The following is a 17,880-nucleotide window of genomic DNA, read 5'->3' on the forward strand; positions in this document are numbered from 1 at the left end:
GCCCACTCAGCCCTCTCCTGCACGCGACGGTACATAATAATCATCGAAAAACACGGCCTTCTTATTTCAAGAAGTTTTCATATTTTACTACATAATATAACATATTTATAATCTAACCCCCCCTCCCGGCCTCCCCCATCAAAAAAAAAAATAAATATTTTTCTGGCTACAACCTTGTCGAAAAACAACAAAACAATATTATTTATACGAAAATTTGATACGTGAATTATTATTATTAATTTGATTTGAATGTTTGGAAAATACGTAGTATTAACGCGGATCCACACAGCCCATGGTCGAAATCATGGAATTTGATACCGAACATTCACGTGACGTTTGGTACAACCGAAGCGTCCGAAGCAACGGGATGATTTGAGGGTATTCCTATGCAAGTTTTGGCCGAGGTTGAAAGCGGATCAATAAAACTGACCTGCACTGTGCACACTTGTTTAGATCCAATAATCAGCCTCAGTGATGGGACAGAGCATTCTAAGGTAATCGCGATTGAACGTGGACACCGTTCGTGGTGGAAATGTACAAGGAAATTCGTCCGTCGAATATGTTTTGTTTGCATAATATATAGTCCATAGTTTAAAATATAATAGGTACAGTGTGATTAATTCAACTCGCGCGCAGTTATAAGTTCGGACATTTGTGTACGGCAGTAATTCACAGTGGAATTAATTTATCAGCAGTGTCGATCCAGCTCACCGGTTACAGTGTAGTTGGTGTCTGGTGAGCGACCGTCGATCAGATACTGCGACTTATTACCGACGGGACGATAATTTATTATTATACCGCAGTGTCCGTTTCGGTATATCTACTACAGACATTTTATTAAAAACAATAATAATAATATTATAATGTTATACATTATATAACATTATCATAACAAACAATTAATTATGTATTAGATCGGAAACACGCAAATATAAACACAAACAAAAATAGTGTATACCTACAGTTTCTTCCGGACTCCGATCATGTGTGTGGCCTGGTGTGCCGTTAATAAAATAATAATTATTTATTAATAATTAATACAATATACTATGTATGGTACATATAATTATTACACTTGTTCATATCTGTCCGATTATCTATTATAAAATCGCATCACCACAGTCCACAGATGTCGTCTTTATTCCAATCAACTCACCCGTAGGTTACGCGACACGCCGACACCTACCTGCACCGTACCTGCTGGTCCTACGGCTTTCATCCGTCGCGCCACATTAACGCTATCCTCCGCCGTATCGTCGTGATTCGTATTACGCCATCAAATATGCGACGAGCCGCCTCAAGCGTGTGCCGCGTGCATATGTGGCATAATAATACGACACCGCCACACCGGTACTGACATGATTTTCTCATTATTATTTCATTACCGCGGCGGTATAACAATATTATTATCGAAAAACGACAGACCTATTGTATTTTTTATACGAATACTTATATTTTTTCAACATAATTATTTTATTATGTTATATTATATTATTATTTATTATTAATAATTTTATATCTAAAAATATTTTCAAAAACGTTTACTGTTTTTGAAATAATAAGTGTTGCTTGTTAAAAGAATCGCCCGGTTTAGTTTTTTAAGTCCGAACAGTTATAAAATTCGTGCAACTTGAAATAATCGCACTGTATTATATTTTAAACTATTGGCTATATTATGCACAACAAAACATTCAACGGACGAATTTCTTTGTACGTTTCCCCCACGATTCACGAACGGTGTCCACGTTCAATCGTGGTTACCTTGGACTCTGTTCCATCACTGCAGGCCAGTTTTATTGATTCGTTAATCGTTTTCAACCTCGGACAAAACTTGTATAGGAATGCACTCAAATTTCACTCGAACAAAATACCAAAGCTCGGAATATTAATTGTATATTGGTAGTAGCTAGTACATTCTTCTATTTCTATAAGTTTAAAAAATATACAATTAAATAGCTAATATTTTTTCAACGAGAGAGGGGGCAATTTTATAATATTTTAGCCTACCATTACACAAATTTCTAGTTTTATCATTGATAGTGTTTGTAATCAATGCTGCAATCTACAAATTCACTTATCGATTTCTAACCATTCAAAAACTGACAATTTGAAGGAAAAAATGTAGTCTATAAATACCTTTTTTAAATATTTGAATACCTTGACGTGGTAACTAGTTACTTCTGTGATTACAGCTGAATTATTAAATAGTGTGCAGTTTTCTAAAATGTGTTCAATTTTAGGTTAAGTGCATATTTTTTAATTTAACTGTTAAAACTTTCATAGATTTTCATAGTAATAAAACAGAACAAAGTTTATCGGTTACTACTTACTACAGTTACTTGTCTAGCTTAAAGTATTTGGATAGGTACTAACAGTGGAAACTGGAAAATTTTAGTCTTGCACATGGAGAGTTACCTAATTAAAATTGCATTAAATTATAATTAGGTAATTGATATTCATATTATTGATATTTTCTTAGAAATCTCACAATTTCAACATAGTATATTATTTATTTTCTATTATCCTGACAAACTACTTTTTCTGAAAATAACTAAACATCACTTATGAAATATTGGATAATTCAATATCCAATATATGTGAATACTTTAAAACTAATGAAAAATGTGTAAAACACACCAGTTTTAAAATATTATATAACTTTATAATTTTACTAACCAAATTTCTAACAATTGTAATATTATTTTTAATTTCAAACGGCCTTCAATTAATTGCATTTGGCTTGAAAATGTTACCTACAAGGCTACAAATTCAGAGATCATTTGAAAACAGAAAACAACATATCTAAATTGATAAATTTATGCAAGTTTGTTGATAGAATTAAAAATATTATTATTGAATTAATATATGTTTGTAGAAAATTCTTTAAAAGCACATAATAAACATTTAAGTTTATTTTTCACATATGAATTTATAAAATAAAAAAAATTTGTGAAAATGAACCTATCAATGTATAACAAAATGCATATTTTATTTGCATAACATGATTTATAAATAATATAATACGATGCTATATTTCTAAATCATCATCCGGATCTTCTTCATCCCAGTCATCTGCTTCATCTGGAACGTAATGGATCATTCCACCAGCATTGGATGTATTTTGCACACTAAACAAATTATAAATATGAGATAATTAAAATATAATTTCAATTCTACAAAAACATTTAACATACAGAGTATATGGTAAAATTAATTCTTCCTTGGCTCTCTTCTCATTGTCTTGTAAATCTAATTTAAAACTAGCTAAATTTTTTGGTATGCCTTTATCCTCTTCGATTTTTTGTGGTGCCAAGTCATTTATTAGTTTAAATGAACAATCTGATTTTAATTCACCATTTAATTTCTAGATAAAATTAAAGAGGATAATTATATAAATTAAAAATATAACTGTAAATTGTTTAATTACCTGAACTACACATTTACCGTTTGACCTTTTATGTTCTAATCTTAGTTTTAAAAATAACGGATTGTTAGTACTTTGTACTTGTACATGAGTCTTACAAATGTTTTTCAAGTGTTCAATTTGATTAACTTCTGTTACATCATTGTGTATCACTGCTACACATTGTACAATGTTAGGAACTAAAATCATATTATAGTAAAAATATTATTTATAGACAAGTTACTAAGATATATCATAAAATTAATAAGTAATGATAATTTTAAAAATTAATTGATTTACATTTATCTGATGATGTGATATCCAATAATTCTTTATACACTTTACTGAAGTCAGTTCTAAGTAAATACATAGACAATGAATCAATAAAAATGACTATATTTCTAGTTGATTTTTCAATTATATTTGAAACAGTTTCATACATACTTAAATTTAAAGATAAAATGTTAGTCATACAATCATGATACTGAATATTAGACAAGGAGGGAAATAAAGTTTGGTATTTGGACACTAAATGTTCATAACAAAGTACATGGATGTCGTAAGATTTACGATTTGTCGATATAAGATGTAATAGAAACTGTCCTTGGGCTAAAAATGAATCTGAAAAAAACAAATTAAAAACAATTAATAAGATTTTGATTTAGTTAGAATTATTAAATATATTATATTATATTAAAGAGAACAAGAGTAGGGACTGAAAAATATTTTTGGCATCATGGTTTATCAGGCCACTGATTTATAGGTATCAGTATTTAATGTATATAATGTAAATTAGCCTCTAAAACATAAATACATAATCATTTTTAATTATATGGTACTCGTATCATACATTAAAAATGTTGAACAATTAAAACACAATGTTTTACATAGTTAAATAGTAGCTGCTACCATTAAATCATATTATCTTAAGATTTTAGTAACCTACTGGTTACTGGTATGACGAAAATGTACTCAATTTGTAAAATAAATTATAGAAGATAAGTAATGAATAATGATAGTTATAAATAATAATAATAATTTTTTGGAACTTGGTTGTATTTTATAATTTTAATTTCCAAACAATATACTGATATAGAAATTAAAAGTGATTAACTTGTGGCACAATTTGGACCGTGCAAGGTATACATTGACACATTTAAAATTCAATATTATTGTGATTTTGTCAATTTCTTAAATTATGTAATTAGAAAAAATAAATAAATTCTAGATCAGCAGTTCCCAAAATGTGTACCATGAGTTAATTTCAAAAGTACTACAGTTTAAACAAGAATGAAAAAAATTATTTTTATATTAGAAATATGCCTATTAAGAACATTTAATCAACACCACTATGACTATATTTATATAAATATAAATATTCAAATTTATTGTAATTTGACTGCTGATCACAAAAATAGTAAGTACCTAGATAGAAATTATCATTGATTATCAACAAAAAAAAATTATCAGCAAATATACTGTAAATATATAAAGTTATTCATCTTAGATATTAGTGCTCACAATAAATATTCTGTGATACACTCAATTTCATATACCAATTTAAATGCATGTAGTAACTCAAGAGTCAAGTATACATATATACATGAATTTGAATAGTTAAATTGTACTAATTGTTGTTGTTGTCTCACCTTCAACAAGTATTAACCGACTAGCTTGTGTTCCTCTTACAACACTATCATAAATGTTCATTGTGTATGATTCAAACAAATAATAATTGATTAACTTGAATAATATAATAACGAATATATTGATGTTTTTAAATACTTTTTTACACCAATTATCAAATCAAAATCAAGATGTAGACGCAATGACATCAGGCAACTGGCATCTGGCACCGCATAACTTTACTTATATTTTTTAATTTTTATAATAATTTTTAATTAATAATTTTGTCACGTCTTAGCAAACGAAAACATTCAAAACTCAAAACATTGTAATTTGTTGATACTTGTTTATGTTATGCACAGATATGTATAATAAACTAGATTGCTAACTGATGATAATATGCGAAGTTATTATCCGCCATTTTAATCGAGGCCGACGTAGATTTTGCCTTATCAATTGTTGTTGTTGTCTGTTGACTTGTGTACTGTACTACTGTGAAAACTCAAAACTGAGTAGTTGACACTGTTGACAGTATTGTTGTGTTCTGTTTTTTGCAATAGGTATATTGTTTTGAGACTTAATATTTTTATGCTATTTTTCCAATTATGCCATATAAGTGCTGTGCTGATGGATGCAGTAGCAAGGACGGGGTTGTTGGTTCAACTACAAAATTATTTAGGTAACTAAATACTTTACAAAAAAGTTATCAAAAATAATTAGCTCTACTGAAATACACTTTTAATAATGTGTTTGATATTTTGTTTTTAATTATAGATTTCCAATCGATGAGTTAAGGAGACAAAAATGGGTGCACTCTATCCAAAGAGATAACTTCATTCCAACAAAATTTTCACGCTTATGCAGTCTCCATTTTAATAAAAGTGAATTTGTTGAAGCCCCCGAAAAACTTATATTAAAAAATACAGCTATACCATCCAATTTCGATTGTTCCAAAAAAGCAATAAAATGTTTAAGCAGCAACAAATTTGATCACAATTATAGTTCTTCAGGTAAAATTAAATTCTTCTTTACATTCAATGTTGTATTTGTACTACTTACCTATTACTACTACTTACCTATATTAAGTAAATTACATTTTTATCTACAGTTTCTTCTTCATCAAATATAATTAATATAATAACTACTTCTCCTAATTTACCTATTGATTCTGGTGTTGAAAATGCTGGGTGTAATTATGAAGTTGTCGATCTGACTTTTATTGGACCTAGTAAGTTAAATATGTTAACAATTTTAATTTATATACAATAATGCTTTGTCATGTATTAAATTTGTTGCAGATTCCAGCCAGTCACCTCATACCCCTACATATACACCAACAATTAAAAGAAAATTTAAAAAAAAATTGTTTGATACACCAAAAAAAGCCAACCTCAAAAAGCAAATTAAACTTTTACAACAAACGGTTAGAAGGCAGAACACAAAAATAAATTCACTTGAGGTATTTACGTAAATGCTAACTGAGAAAGATTGGCTTAGTCTTAGTACACACTTAATAAGTTATTATAATATGTGAAATGCCTCTAGTGATTAGTGATGACTGATTACCGGATGAGTGAAACTTAACTGTATATTTATATATTAATAAACTATATTGTAATTTTTATTAATAAAAATTATTCTTATCAGCAATTGATGTCTACTATTGGATCCTGTACTGATAGAGAAACTACTAATATAATTGAAAAAAATTTTACTGAGGTTTTTTTAAAAGATATTATAAATAATGGTAATGTGGCTCCTACTGCAAGGCGATACAGCGAAGAAGTAAAAAAGTTTGCAACTACACTTTATTTTTATTCTCCAAAAGCATATAACTATGTTAGGTAGGTATATATCCTCAATAACTGAAACAATTATATATTTGAGTTACAGAAATTGTAATTTTGAAAAATAAATTGTAATTTAAAGGACTTCAATTTCTTTGCCTAATCCAAGTGCTATACGAAATTGGGTATCAAATATAAATGCTGAAACTGGTATTTTACAAGATGTCCTATTAGAAATAGGTAAATTTCCCAAAGAAGACAAATTTTGTTGTTTGATATTAGACTCCATGAGTATTAAAAAATCAGTTCAGTGGGATAAAGTTAGTCATATGTATGTATTATTAGAAAATATTATTCATAGTTGAATATATTATAACTTATTATAAATTTTTTAAGGTTTGTTGGTTATTGTGACTATGGTAATAGTTTGACAGTTGAAGACTGTGAAAAAGAGTCAACGGAGGTTTTAGTTTTTATGTTGTCTAGCTTAAAACAAAAATGGAAATGGCCAATTGGGTATTGGTTTGTAGATAAAATTAAATCAAATGTACAAGCTCAATTAATTAGGATTGCTATTACCCAATGTGATAAATTTGGGATTAATGTTGTGGCAGTCACCTGTGATGGAGCATATGCTAATTCTTCAACTTTTAAAACTCTAGGATGTGATCTAGACCAACCTTTTGATTTTATCAAGTCTGATTTTTCGATAACTTCAACTAAAGCTAATGTTTATTTCACACCTGATGCATGCCATAATGTTAAATTAGCTAGGAATGCTTTGGGAACACTAGGAGTATTTAAAGATTCAAACAACAGTCTTATTGAATGGAGATATATTCATAAATTATTTGAACTGCAAAACGACATGGGCTTTAAATTGGCAAACAAGATAAACTCTTCACATATAAATTGGAAAAGCAATAGTATGAAGGTAAAGTTAGCAGTTCAAACACTTAGCAGTTCCGTCGCAGACTCTCTACAATTTCTATCCAAGACCTCAAAAGATTTTGAAAATTGTGATGCAACAATAAGATTCATCAGGGTTGTAGATGAGATTTTTGATTTCTTGAATTCCAGAAACCCATATGCAAAAGGCTTTAAACAACCAATTAATAAACAAAATATTCAATACTTAGAAACAAAAATGAAAAATAATATTGACTATTTGTATTCACTGAAGACAGCTACTGGGCAAGATCTGTGGAAAAGTAAAAGAAAAACATTCATATTAGGTTTTGCTGCATCCATAAAATCTACTATAGCTATAGCAAAGGATTTGTTAATAAATCAACATTTTAAATTTATTCTGACATACAAATTAAGCCAAGATGCAATAGAAATTTTTTTTGGATTTATGAGAGGTCGATTGGGTCATAATAATAATCCTACCTGTTTGCAATTCAAACATGCTCTAAAAAGTACTTTATTGCACACTTCAATAAGACTTAGCTCAGGAAACTGTACACTGATGTCACCTCATGAAGATTCTCTTTTTTCAATCAAATGGAAATATAAAGCACCAGAACAAAATTTAGAAAATGAATTTGATATTTCATTGTTAGCAGAACAGTACAATAAATTAGATTTTAATAGCATCACTATTGAAAATATATTATATTACATAAGTGGATATATTGTTAAAAAACTAATCCCAACTTTGAAATGTGATGGTTGTATTGAAGCTATTACAGATCCATACATTGAAAATGATCACGTTTATCAAAATAATACCACACCAAAATATTTTACAATTATGAAAAACAGAGGCGGTTTGAAGTATGCTTCTTATGGGGTATACAAAATTGTTAAATTGACAGAAACATTATTTAAAACCATTATGGTGGATAAAAAACAAATGTTTATTAAAAATATGGATTTAAAAATTATGATAAATGTCCAAAACTCACTGGCGACAGACACCACGCTATTTCCAAAATGTGATGCTTGCTGGAATTCAACAGATTTATTGGCAAGACCTCACAAAATCGATATTATAAACAAAGTAACCAGAACCTATCTTAACGTGAGATTATATTCTTACAGTAAAATAATAACATCCTCGATTATGAAAACTGCTAGTAAACGACAGAAACTCAGTAAAACCATTTTATTTTATAACATGTAAAAATTGTTAACCTATCTGAATAAACTATGTTAAAAATTGTTATTGATATTTAGATACAAAATTTGTTTAAATAAGAAAAATAACGTGCAATAAAAATTTGTTTTATAATTTAATTATTTATTTTTTTTATCGGCTTCCTTATCAAACAAATCTAAGGCCGTGATAAAGCCCATAGGCCTCGAATTAAATGGCTGCTGTCTGCTTCAACTAAACACATTGATAGGATGCAGCAGTTAGCAATCTAGTTTATTATACATATCTGTGATGTTATGTTATCACTTATCAACTCGGTTTCGGTTAACCTACAAATTATATATAAGCACAAAAAGAGACGAGCGGTCACCAGGAACAGATTGCAGATTGGGTAATGTTGAATAACAGCAGGCTGTCGCGTTTCGCATACCATTAAAACTATTTAAAACATAATAGTATATTATATTGTTTTGTTATTGACATTTTACAAGTTTAATTTGAACATGATATATTATATTCATTATTGTCTATGATCGCAGAACTATTTTTATTAACCAGAATTTTTTAAAAGGGGGCACATTACTTATATTTTGTGTAAATTAACTAGGTACCTATAAATTATATAATATTAAATAAATATAAAATATATGCATAAAGCTTATCATTAGCAACACAGAGAATCGACTGTCCGACTATTATATAGGTATTTATTTAGTTTTTTAAATCATATATATTTATAAATAAAAAAATGACTATTTTAAAATTGTCCTGTAGTTAATTGACAAGTGGTGACGAAACCCTTCCCAAACCTGTCTAGAAGTAATATAGAACTATAGAAGTTTAGTGTGGCTCGAAGGCTGAAACATCTAGAACTTATTTGAATCATTCTTAGTATGTAGTTTTTTATTTTATAAAAAAAGATAAACAATAAATATTTTAATGTCCTAAACATTCCATACACAACTTGAATACAATTAATATTTAATATAATATTATTTTTAATGAAGTAGAAACTATTTCTTTTCTAATAGGGATTTTGACTTATACAAAACATTTTAAAACTAGGTTCAATAATCATTTGAATTTACGTTCGACGACAAACCTGGATTCATTTGAATGGCTATACAACATATTAATTACAGGTATGAGGTAATAACAACTTTAGAATTTCAAACTTTTCAATTAATAAAATTAATAGGCTGCGAACAATTTCTTAGCTTCTTAGCACTGCCTTAGCTTTCATCATGGTAATATTGGTTTTTAGTTCACATTTTATAAGATTCAATCCGAGTATCCGACGTAATAAAACCAAAGTGAAACAAATACAGTATACAGATGCCTTCGCAGTAGATTAAATTTGTTATATTTTTATTTAATCGTGGTTCAAATGTTCAATCCTGCTCGAACCTTTAGAAATAATAGATAGGGATTACTGAATTTTACTGAAGAATCGGAGAAAGCTCTGAATTTTCGACCATGATATATCATTTTGTTTTTTTTTTCGCGCCTTAAATGTTTCAAATAAACTCAATATTTTCCAAAGATTATTAAAAAAAGTAAAGGTACAGCGGTTATTGCTACAACTATTGCTCAATTTTTTGTGACCATACACAGTGATACCCATAGATAGTAGCATAAGCATTTGGACAACGGTTTAAGATAAAGCATTAGACCAATTATAAAGAAGGACGATCAAACGACGGTGAATGCGTACGGACCTAACCTATAAAACCTGCGTTTTGTACACACAACAATAATAATAATAATAGTAATAATATTTCAAAACCAGTGATAGTGGTTTTTGGTGATGTGTTCCCGTCTGCGTTACTACTATATTACACTAATAGTTATTAGCGTTATTACCCTCATTACAGTGAAACGTCAAACGAATGACGACGTCGGCGATCGTTCGATACGAATATCATACTGCGATGCCATTCTGAACTGGCGGTGACTGCAACTTATTACTTACCGATCGCTCTATAGACGTCCGTCGCGCATATACGCATATACATGACATTGGCGGTACTTTGCCGTCGCGTTCAACCGTCACCTCCGGACACTGGCCAAGACGATCCAGAGCTGTTATGATAGTGCTGTTTGTGCGCAGGTAGACCAGGAAAGTTTTTTGCTCTCTTTCTCAATTCTCCGAGTCGTTCCGCCATAATGTTTCGCAGCAAGTTCCGTCTGCATACTTGCAAGATAATCATTGCCACGTCGCTGCTGTGGATCTTCATTGACATTATGGTGCTCATGTACTACACCGAATGCATTGGTCCAAACTGCAAGACGAAGAGCAACTCTGTCGGAAATTCCGACGGCAGCGTCGATGATCTGTTTGACGCCACCCCAGCACCACGAATGGGATGGGGACCTGTGCAGGACAACATGCTTAATCGTTTCAAGCACAGTGGCGATCATAACGACGACACCACATATCCTAGTCACCTGTTGAAGCGTTGGCAGCCAATGCCTCCAGTACGTGAAAAGCGTGGTAAACACGGCGAAGGAGGACGAGGCGTCACTATGAAACCTGAACAAGAAGCCATCATGAAACAAAAATTCAAAGAGAATCAATTTAACATAATAGCTAGCGATATGATCTCACTAAATCGATCTTTACAAGACATAAGACAAGGAGAATGCAAAACTAAACAATATCCCACATTGATGCCCACTACTTCAATAGTAATTGTGTTTCACAATGAAGCATGGTCCACTCTTTTGAGGACTGTATGGAGTGTCATCAACCGATCACCTCGATCCCTCTTAAAAGAAATTTTGTTGGTAGATGATGCTAGTGAAAGAGGTGATTTTAGTTGTAAAGATGTGTAAGAGCGATTTCTATATATTTTATTTATCCTTTTCAGATTTTCTGGGGAAAAAATTGGAAGACTATGTTGCCACTCTTCCCGTAGAAACTAAAGTACTAAGAACAGAAAAACGTTCTGGTCTGATAAGAGCTCGATTACTTGGGGCAAAACATGTTACAGGCCAAGTGATAACATTTTTGGATGCACATTGTGAATGTGCTGATGGTTGGCTTGAACCACTTCTAGCCAGAATTGTACTAAACAGGTATGTTTTACTATTTTTTATAATTGTGTGTATATTATATAACAAAAATGGCCAACATAAATATGTTTGCAAGCCACATAGATAAATACAATAATACCAAGAGCCAAAATGCTTATAAATACATTATTATATAATTTGATAGTTTTTTATAATGTATATCAAAAAATTTAAATTATAATAATGATAATTAAATTTTGATTTTATAAACAAGACGTGAGCCGTATCTAACTGACGAGAGCCACAAATTAGTCATTTGTTTCATATAAAATTTAAATAATTTTTTTTTCTAGAAAAACTGTCGTGTGTCCAGTAATTGATGTTATATCAGACGATACATTTGAATATGTTACCGCATCTGATATGACCTGGGGTGGATTCAATTGGAAACTAAATTTTAGATGGTATGTATATTAATAAATTTGAGTGGTTTATTTAGTTTAATATTTTTAATATTTATTTTAGGTACCGAGTTCCTCAAAGAGAAATGACACGACGTAATCAAGATCGTACAGCACCATTAAGAACTCCTACAATGGCTGGTGGATTATTTTCTATTGATAAAGATTATTTTTATGAATTAGGCTCATACGATGAGGGAATGGATATATGGGGTGGTGAGAATCTAGAAATGTCATTCAGAGTAAGTATTATATACCATAATTCTTAATGAAATAAATCATATAATTTAATTTAATTTCAACCTGGTTAATCAATAAAATGTCAATTATATTATAAATAATTTCCATACAGATATTTAAATTGAAAATTGGGTTTAATGTAGAAATTAAATGTTCTTTTAAAGAAATATAGTTTTGGGGGAAAAGTAGTTGATATGGATATTTCTAGGTGTGGCAATGTGGCGGCACACTGGAAATAATACCATGTTCACACGTAGGTCACGTATTTCGTGACAAGTCGCCATACTCATTTCCGGGAGGCGTATCGAAAATCGTGTTACACAATGCAGCCCGTGTAGCTGAGGTTTGGATGGACGAATGGAGAGATTTCTATTATGCAATGAATCCAGGTATAGGATAATATATGTGGCCTGTGAAAATTCGTTCCGCTTTTCTAAAATTTACTAACATGAAACAACTATCTAACCTAATTAATGTTGCTTGCTAGTTTAAATATTATTGTTCCCATGTTATAATATTTAAGGTTTAAAATATTATACTGATTAATACTACAAAATATAAAATTGATAAGGTTTACACAGTCCTCCATGCATTCTGTATGAATTCATACAGTCCTCACTTGTACTTGTTTATTGTTGTGTGTTACAATTGATAGAAAGGGGTAGGAAATGGATATAATGTGCGTGTGTTTGTGTGTCTAAATACATACATCTTTATTCATATACAACATGAACCAAGAGTTTTCTTTCAATATTATCTTTATTGAAATGATCACTCATAGATTTGGATGTGTGGCGGCATTTTGGAAATTTCGCCGTGCTCACATGTTGGTCATGTTTTTCGCAAATCCACACCTTACACTTTCCCCGGTGGCACGTCACATATAGTCAACCACAACAATGCTCGCCTCGCCGAGGTTTGGATGGATGAGTGGAAACATTTTTACTACGCCATAAACCCAGGTACCCCTTCTACTCCTATGTGATTGAAAACATTTCAAGCACACAAACACCCTACACGTATTATTGTGATAATGTGATGTTTTTCTCTACACCCTTAGCACACCACACCACGTAGTTATGAATGTTTATCTTTTTTATTTTTCATAACTTAAACACAAAATATTGTTATTGAATATTATTTAATCACTTTTTTTTTTATTTTGCTCTTCATTGAATGTTTATTTAAATAATAAAAATTCCACCAATAGTTTGATAATGTATTTAAAAATCATTATGCATGTATAATTATTTTGAAATTATTTTATCCTTTTAGCTATATCTATAGTTGACTTATTAAGTTTCATAGATTAATTATATTCATATGGTAAATTAGGTAAACGGACAATTGGTTCACGTAAAAATTAAATATGTATGCGTACAATGGACCCTTAGTCATAATTTTATTTCTAGACAATTAATAATCTAAATTCTTCTGTGATAGATTCTACCCTGTCTATTCCTAACCTTATTATCTTAATCATATTTATCTTCATAAATATTATGTTTTTTATTGCCAATTATTTAACCTGTTAGTTAAGTTTTACAATGATATATTATAAAATACTGAATAGCTCTCACTGTATGTCTATGTATTTGTTTTGTGCGTAGTTGTAATAGAAATGTGTTTTAATACCAATCACACAATAAATAAAATTGGCATACAAAAATTAAACTAATAAAAAAAATATTCAATATGTCACAAATTATACGAGGAACCAATATTGTCTGTATATAAAATTATAACAGGAGTTAATTGTCTGCATATAATGTTTTATTTCGAGGATCAGTTGTCCTAAATCTATTAAATTAAGTTATATTAGATAAAATTAGCTCTTAATGCATGTTGTATACTTATAAACTAATGGCCTTGTGGATCATAGTTTTATTTTTTTGCATGATATCTACTGATCACATTGTTTATTGAGTATAGTGTTATAATCAGATAATTATTGTTATCTGCATATTTTGTATATTATTTTTAATTATTTATTTCTAATAATAAATTAAAAGTGGATGTGTATTAATATTTTTTCATAATTAGGTGCATCTAATGTTGAAGTTGGAGATGTTTCTGAACGTTTGGCTTTAAGAGAAAAGTTAAAGTGCAAGTCTTTCCGTTGGTACTTGGAAAATATTTATCCTGAATCACAAATGCCACTGGATTACTATTATCTAGGGGAGGTCAGTAAAAAAAAAAAAGATTAATCTTAGATCATTGTTTAATAATGCCAATTATTTGTTTAGATAAAAAATGTTGACTCCCAACAATGTCTTGATACAATGTCACGAAAAAGCGGTGAAAAAGTTGGCATGAGTTATTGTCATGGTCTTGGTGGCAATCAAGTAAACCAATAAATTTATTTTATGTTTTAAATCTAGTGTATTAATCTTTAAATATGTTAACAGGTTTTTGCATATACTAAACGGTCACAAATTATGTCTGATGATAATTGTTTAGATGCTTCCAACATTGTCGGACCAGTTAGTCTAATCAGATGCCATGGTCTTGAGGGCAACCAAGCCTGGGTTTATGATTCAAAGGTAAATTCTCTATATACTCTATCTATTCTATAGATATGTTATAAAATATTTTGTAGTTATAGTTATTTTGCTAATCATTAATAATTTTTTTAGGAAATGACAATAAAACATAAAACTACAGATCAATGTTTGGAGCATTCAATGTCTGCTGATCAGTATGCTGCCATATTAAATGAATGTGATGGTTCACGTAGCCAACAATGGACAATGAAGAGTAATTTTCACTGGCAAGCTAGCTCAAGATAACGTAATCTAATTTTTTACTCTTTATTTTAATCATGTGTTATTTGTTTATGTATTCATATATACATTTTGGGGATCAAAATATTTACTTATAAGTTCTTATGAACAAAAAAATCTACTTAAATAAAAATAAAAAAAACCTTATTTACCACCGAACAAATCAGAATCATAAGTAATAAAATCCATGACAATTTGAAAATACTTATAAAAGAATCTTAAGAATTTCTATTTTGAGACATTTCATCCTTGCCCAAAACATTACACTTTTTATAATAAGCACTAATATAATAACACGATGAAAGGATTCAGTGAAAACACTTGTGATATTTACATATTATAATATAAGTTATACTTAATATTATATTTTGTATGATAAAAAATTTATAAAATAATTTTCCTCCCTTATAAAAATAATAATATAATCTATGATTTAAATTTGAAATACATAATATATTATGTATCTATTACATATATCTGCTTTTCTTTTTTTATACAAACAAATTCAATATAGTCATTAAACGCTCAAAGTTATATCCCATATGGAGTTGTGAATGTAATATATTAAGTTTGGTACACTTATATGATGCTATTAATATTGTATGGTTTATTATGTATATTAACATGTGATAAGATGGACACTAACACTATATAAAAAAAAAATCGTCATTAGTCTATACTATTTATAGTCAATAAAACAATTTTCACTTGTTGTATTCATACTTTTAATTCAAATGGTTCACTTCTTAAGAGAGGTGTGTATATACAATATAATAAATAAATACTTGCTTATAGGATATAATGAGCTTCATTTTAAATTTAAAACTGATGACTGATCTAGTTATTTTATTATGTGTCTAATGAAATAAGGAAAAACTTTTTTTTTATTATATGAAATATTAATTTCTTAGTTGTTTTTTAGATAATAATATATATATTTTTTAGACTATTAAAATTCCATTTTTAGTTATTAAACAAGTGTATGGGGGTTAGAAAATCGGTTATACTTAAATAATTTGCATAATTTCAACAATCTTTTTTTATTTTAATTTTAACAAAAATCCTTTCTAAGAAAGTGTCTTATGTGTTACTTTTATTTTTTTTAAATATATATCTTTGATCTTTAATCTTAATTTATCTAATAAGCATTTATTTTTATACTGATTAAATTTGTGTCACTGAATTACCATATCGAATGATCAATTTTAAATGTTTGTAAAATGTTTTGCAATCATTTGTAAAATTAATAATTCAATTCTAAATCACTTGTTCATTTCCAATGCACTATTAAATTTCGGTTTAAATATGTTTAAAAAAAAAGACTAATCAAAAATATAGACAAAGAAAGTAAAAAAATGTATTGAAAAAATCTACTTAGACCTCTATTTTACAAGAACTTTGATGAATGAAATAACTATTTCTTAGAAATGATTGATAATTTATCATGAAATAACGTAAAATATTATTTACGGTTTATTATAACCTTGTTTTAAGATTTTGATAGATTTATTATGTATATTATGCAATTAGTTAATCTTCCAAGTCATATTATGTTTTATTTTTATGTTCAATGTTTTTTTTATATATATATATGTTTGGCATCCCTTGGTGATTGTAAATATGTATTGTGTATATTTTATGATTGAATGTTACTTGTTTAAATCAGTAAATAATATTAACTATTGTTATTGATACAATCAAAAACATTGTCATGTAATTAATATCACAAACATACCAAGAGATGTCGACCAAAACAATATGTTTATTTTTTGATTATTATTTTATTTTTACCATTTACGTATTTGTTTTCACAATACGTTTCCACATTCATAAAATGTGATAATATTATTTTATTTTACCAACCATTAACATTATGTGCAATCAGATATTATACAGACAATGTCAAAGTATGTTGTGTATTATTTTTTTTATATGCCTTTTTTTTCGTTTATGGATATTTTAATATTATTTTTATGTGTTGTTTATTATTTATATTAGCTTATATTTTGTACACAAGAAAACAAATCAAATCGCATCAGAGCCTTTGGTGCAACTTTATATTATTATCAATAATTAGTTGTTTTAAGTAGGTAGTTAAATCATCAGTATTTTAATTTTTTTTTTTTGTTAAATGTGATAAAATTTTGTTTATCTAAAATTAAATTTTGTATTTAAAAGATTATAGTATACTGTTTCTTTTATAGTTGGATATTTCCTTTTCCTTATAACAAGTAATAATATTTATACAAAATCAAAACATCTTTTGATTTTAAATATTGAACATAAAATGTACTAACATTGTTCTGCAAGATATAAGAGGAAAAATCCCGAATTTTCCGCTTCTTATGAACACACAGTATTTTTAAAATATTAATACTTTTTACCTACCCACTCCATAAAATTTTAAGAAAATTGCATAAGGTTGATTGGTAGATACCACTATAACTGCATTTTCCCTTGCCTG

The 17,880-nt window shown here is 28.8% G+C and overlaps 2 protein-coding genes across 3 annotated transcripts; one reads left to right on the top strand and one right to left on the bottom strand.

Moving 5' to 3' along the window:
• Positions 1-2,894: 2,894 nt before the first annotated feature.
• LOC132929862 (elongator complex protein 5) lies at positions 2,895-5,383 on the bottom strand. The gene is made up of 5 exons (XM_060995477.1): positions 5,053-5,383; positions 3,704-4,024; positions 3,428-3,603; positions 3,195-3,364; positions 2,895-3,128 (listed from the first exon to the last, which is right to left on the bottom strand). The coding sequence occupies exons 1-5, from the start codon at positions 5,111-5,113 to the stop codon at positions 3,029-3,031; spliced, it is 828 nt and encodes a 275-aa protein (XP_060851460.1). The 5' UTR covers positions 5,114-5,383; the 3' UTR covers positions 2,895-3,028.
• Positions 5,384-10,696: 5,313 nt separating this feature from the next.
• On the top strand, positions 10,697-17,598 carry LOC132929035 (polypeptide N-acetylgalactosaminyltransferase 5). 2 transcript variants are annotated; one of them, XM_060994068.1, is made up of 9 exons: positions 10,697-11,726; positions 11,788-11,995; positions 12,286-12,396; positions 12,458-12,635; positions 13,415-13,595; positions 14,677-14,816; positions 14,880-14,978; positions 15,042-15,176; positions 15,270-17,598. In XM_060994068.1, exons 1-9 carry the CDS (start codon positions 11,084-11,086, stop codon positions 15,420-15,422), a joined length of 1,848 nt encoding a protein of 615 aa, XP_060850051.1. In that variant the 5' UTR covers positions 10,697-11,083; the 3' UTR covers positions 15,423-17,598. The 2 variants fall into 2 exon arrangements, with proteins under 2 accessions (XP_060850051.1, XP_060850049.1); XM_060994066.1 differs by lacking the exon at positions 13,415-13,595 and adding an exon at positions 12,842-13,022 and having other exon boundaries at positions 10,699-11,726.
• Positions 17,599-17,880: the final 282 nt, after the last annotated feature.

This window comes from Rhopalosiphum padi, chromosome 4 (assembly GCF_020882245.1).
Source record: "Rhopalosiphum padi isolate XX-2018 chromosome 4, ASM2088224v1, whole genome shotgun sequence".
Lineage (NCBI taxonomy): Eukaryota > Metazoa > Arthropoda > Insecta > Hemiptera > Aphididae > Rhopalosiphum > Rhopalosiphum padi.

Coding starts and splice junctions, on each gene's coding strand:
- LOC132929862 (XM_060995477.1), bottom strand. CDS start 5,113: ATGAACATTTATGATAGTGTTGTAAGAGGAACACAAGCTAGTCGGTTA. Junction 4,025..5,052: donor TCGGTTAATACTTGTTGAAG/GTGAGACAACAA, acceptor TGTTTTTTTCAG/ATTCATTTTTAGCCCAAGGA. Junction 3,129..3,194: donor TTAATTTTACCATATACTCT/GTATGTTAAATG, acceptor TAATTTGTTTAG/TGTGCAAAATACATCCAATG.
- LOC132929035 (XM_060994068.1), top strand. CDS start 11,084: ATGTTTCGCAGCAAGTTCCGTCTGCATACTTGCAAGATAATCATTGCC. Junction 11,727..11,787: donor AGATGATGCTAGTGAAAGAG/GTGATTTTAGTT, acceptor TATCCTTTTCAG/ATTTTCTGGGGAAAAAATTG. Junction 11,996..12,285: donor GCCAGAATTGTACTAAACAG/GTATGTTTTACT, acceptor TTTTTTTTCTAG/AAAAACTGTCGTGTGTCCAG.